The following is a 4,577-nucleotide window of genomic DNA, read 5'->3' on the forward strand; positions in this document are numbered from 1 at the left end:
GGACATTCTGAGCTTTTGATTGGTTATTCACATGTCATATACAGAAGTAAGTGATAAGGGATTGTTTTCAAAAATGGACAGAGGTGGGCATGGTCACTGTGTTTGATTCGGTACATGTAGTGATATCTTGGCATATATAAAAGATAAGACCTTCTTATTTTATATTCTAGCTTGTAAATATTGGTAATTTGAGTTTAATTCGTACAAAACTATGGACTTAGTATTTTGACTTCACAAACATCTAATTTGAACCAGTGCTGCATTCAACATACCAAAATCAATGTTTAGGTGTGTTTTTTTAATATTTACTTTTAAATTAACAAATCAAATAATGTATAATACTAAAATTTGAATTATAATCTAAAGTTTGATACCAAATTTATTGACATAAATTCATAAAATAGTAGTTAAATAGAATTTTGAATGCAAGTCAACAAACATGATGACATGGCCTTTGACCCATGACCTGTCACGATAGGGTTAACAGTTTTATACACGGAGTTGCGATGTGGATAATACGTCATAACAAGAATTAAGTTCAATTATGTACAAGATCACTTTTCAAGTATATTGTTGCATATTTCTTCATTAGTAAAAGATTGCTTTGTCTCATCATCATATATTTATCACCTTTGTGTCATGTGATAGTTTGTGGTTATTGTTGTATTCGTATTTGTACAGGCTGGGTCTTTGGCCTCTCTTCTGAACCCTCAGAAAAACGACTTGATCCAAATTACCTGTTGATTTCTCAGGACTCAGCACAGAGAATCTACAAGTTAAGGTATTAGGTGTACATTTTACAGATTCAGAAACACTCAATTTGTTGCTTTGTGCTACTGCAACCTTTCTTTTGTAATGTTCACTTAGAATCAAGCCTGACAACTAGAAATCATCGCACTAAATTATGCATGTTCATTTGATCGTAATACTTCTAACGGCTGTTTCTGTGAGTCATCTCAATATTGGTAATAGTTCAGTTAGCGTGAAGTATTTAGAACATCGGAATTTGACAAACCAGAAACAGTTGTGTTAATAGGCACTTGATTAGAGTATCAGTTTATATCAAGCATTGTATTTGCTTTCATGGAAGAGTGGACACTAGATGGTTGAAAAATCTGTAAATTGTTCATTTGTGGAAAACTGTGAGCACCAGGCAGTTAAGGAAAATTAAAATATATTTTTGTCTGTTTGTTATTAAGCACAAAGCCACACAATGGACTATCTGTGCTCTGCCTACCCTTACTACTGAGGGGTTGATTTATTATTATTTTATGGTCAAAAATTGTGAAGTCTGTTACTTTTTAAGGCAGCCTGTTTTAATTTTTGGTTTTCTGTATTTTTACTTTTAATCTGTGTGTATCTTGCTGGTATTTTACTGAAGTTGGAAAAATGTATGCATTCCATCTTTTTTTTGATTTAGTTACAAACATGTTATTTCATTCACTTGTAACATATTTCTGGTTATTATTTCAGCTATTTTATGCAATAATGAACAAAAATGTCTTGATAGTTCAATTTTAACCTCTAGCGCATGTAAGTTGGATTTTCAAATGTAGATAATATAATTTTGAAGGTAATGCATGATTTATGTAAATTATTATTTACTCATACTCACTTTGTCCTGCATCGATTAGAATGTCGACTCACCGCACTGTTAATAACATGTTTTATGTTTATTTGTTCAGGTGTAATATTTGGTTTGAGCACAAAATCACCAGCTAAGCCTTTTACCACAACGGGAGCGTCTATTATGATTGCTCCAGAGATTCAACAGAAGATTCTTAGCTTAAAGTATGTTAATGTCAGTTTCTTTAGTGGTTAATTAGTTCATTATCCATTTAAAAGTAAATAAACGTGTAAATTGTACACTTCCATATGATCATTGTTTTTTGTAGTTTTATGTTTATAGAATGGATGTTTGATTTTCCTGTTTTCAATATTTGTTAGAGATTTCTAAGTAAAAGTAAGAAGGTATTTATAATATGCTATAATATTACGGAGGACTGATAGTTAAAATCCAAGTACACTTCATTGGTGAAAAGGATATTTATGTAACTTAATGAATGAATGAAAATATAGTTTAATATTTTATTGAATGAAAATAAATTGATTTTTTAGAGCAGAGGTTGATGAACTTCAGGAGCAAGTAATCAAAGAAAGAGAACAGTATCAGCTTTCCACCCAGTCTGAGCTTGGAGGAATATCTGCTGTTCCTTATTTCAGTATCAATGATCAGTTTTATCTAAACCATGAAGATGCTTCCTATCTTTTAACAATTGAAGTACAGACAGCTGTTGATAATGTTCTTATCCAGGTGTGTTCACTGTTAAAAACTGTAGGTGCCAGCTATTGCTACTTAGCTGTCTCTACATTGTTTGTCAGTAATAGACCGGTATATTTGTTTGATCGTATAGAGTTCCTTTTATTTATTCCTAAAGTAAGTTCTTGGTGTTTTTATTTTATAATGTAAAATCTCGGCATTTACTGTTTCTTCCCATTTTAGTCTGAGTGTTTGGAAAAATACTGTAGTTGAATTAACATATTTCAAACAAATTTGTCCTAGGTGGACCAGTAAGTTAATTGACGTACTTAAATCATCGTCTAGAAATATCCTGTAAAGGTTTTCAGTCTGCTTGATGAAGGTTTTATTTGTCAGTTTAGTACTTGCTCAGTTCACAGTTTTTCAGTTTTACTTTGAGATATTTTAAGAAATCATTTTCTTCAGAACACAGATTCCATTGCTTATAGAGTTGTTCTTTTTCAATGTGAATATGAATTTAGAATGAATTTCATTTTCTCATGAATATTATCAGAACTACAGTTTCTTCCATTCTGCTTTTACTAGAGTGATGTTCCTGTCGACTTGTTGGATAGTGAAAGAAATTCAGCTGTTGTTAGTTACAGTGCTTGTGATCCAGAGGTAAACCTTTTACTCAGTATGTTTTCTAAGTATTTGAAGTATCCATGTGTTATAGTGGAACTCAATTGATTTTTGTTTTATCCTTTGTTTGTGTACTGTATAGGCCAAACTTGGCATCTTTATCCAACTTATTATATATATATTTAAACTAAAAACAACCGGTATACTGAACCAAATAATTGATATCTCATTTCAAAACTCAAATTATAATAATACGTAAGTAAGTAAAGCTACAGTACTCTGAGGATTTTTTATTTTTGGTTTGAATGAAAAAAGAGTCACTCTGTATGCAGCTAAGTCTTAACATTTCAGTGTTTTCATGATGGAAAACTTTCATACAAAAATAGATAACCAACTGTATAAAGTACGAAAATGTGCGAAGGTTTTGAAACAATAGGTCTTAAAATAATCTATGGAAAGGTTAAAAAAAATGGGCAACGTTCTTGAAAGTAAAGATGTACATTCATTGATCTATATTCTTAATACATTTTATTCAAAATCAGAACGGAAACTTTCTGCTTGCCACTTACCGATGCCAAGCAAACACCACTCGTCTAGAAGTGAAAATACGATCTATTGAAGGGCAACATGGAACCCTGCAAGCTTATATTACACCTCGACTCCAGCCAAAGTGTTGCCAGGTTCGCCAGTACCATATTAAGCCCCTCTCTCTGCACAGAAGAAGTCACTCTTTTGATATCAATAAGTAAGAAGTCACAGATTAGAACTTTCTTTGAGACTAATTAAGTATTTTTTGGTAAGAAACAGAATTTTTTCTCCAGATATTAGACCGTATTGTATAATGATAAAAGAATTAAAGCGAAAGTCATAAAAAAGATGGAAATGCCATAGCTATCAAGTAATTGCAGAAATAAATTAAGTGTTAACATGGAAACTCTATTGTTTGTCAAGTGATCATGAAATAAGAATACAAAGTTAAAACTACTTGTTATTTTTTATAATAGTAAACATACAGGCAATATCCATGTTTTAACTTGTTATGACTCGTGTGTAGCTCATTCTTTGTACTGATCTCAAGAAAGATTTAATACTTTTTAGAAGGGATGGGCAGTAATGATAGGTGTTCTTCTGGTATTATCATCATATAATTATCATAGTAATTTGGAACCCAGTAGAAAAAAAAAGGATGATGATTTGGTAACCTGATTGGTTAAGCTTTTTTTTTTGTATTTAAAATTACTGATTCTAAGAATTTTATTTGACATTAGAGCTTTTACAAATTTATAAAGATGGTATAATATGATTCTAAGAAACAGTGTGACATTTGAAGAGCTAACCTCAACAACCGTCCTGACACTGTCACTGGGGCAGGACTAACATTGTCACTGATTGATTGTGGACAGGCCTGATACTGTCATCAACCCATTCTAGTGTAGATGGCTGGAGGTGTTATGCATGATGGGTTAAGACTTACGAACTTTGGATCGAGTGGAATGATTCGTCGGCAATAGATATGGTCAATTTAGTGTGACTGGAACATCATACGGCAATGGATATGGTCAATTGTAGTGTGACTGGAACATCATACGGCAATGGACATGGTCAATGTAGTGTGACTGGAACATCATACGGCAATGGACATGGTCAATGTAGTGTGACTGGAACATCATACGGCAATGGACATGGTCAATGTAGT

General features: G+C 32.3%; 1 protein-coding gene across 1 annotated transcript in view; it reads left to right on the plus strand.

Moving 5' to 3' along the window:
• The first annotated feature begins 701 nt into the window (after window positions 1–701).
• The window catches only part of LOC106476094 (Bardet-Biedl syndrome 7 protein homolog), a 13,741-nt gene continuing 9,865 nt past the window's right edge, over window positions 702–4,577 (plus strand). Inside the window, exons 1-5 of the mRNA XM_013936766.2 lie at window positions 702–781; window positions 1,686–1,791; window positions 2,119–2,314; window positions 2,846–2,920; window positions 3,424–3,626. Of these exons, the coding sequence (XP_013792220.2) occupies window positions 1,751–1,791; window positions 2,119–2,314; window positions 2,846–2,920; window positions 3,424–3,626 (515 nt within the window). The 5' untranslated portion in view covers window positions 702–781; window positions 1,686–1,750. The remainder of the gene's footprint in view (window positions 782–1,685; window positions 1,792–2,118; window positions 2,315–2,845; window positions 2,921–3,423; window positions 3,627–4,577) is intronic.

Source organism: Limulus polyphemus, unplaced genomic scaffold, assembly GCF_000517525.1.
Source record: "Limulus polyphemus unplaced genomic scaffold, Limulus_polyphemus-2.1.2 Scaffold9792, whole genome shotgun sequence".
NCBI classification, from domain to species: Eukaryota; Metazoa; Arthropoda; class Merostomata; order Xiphosura; family Limulidae; genus Limulus; species Limulus polyphemus.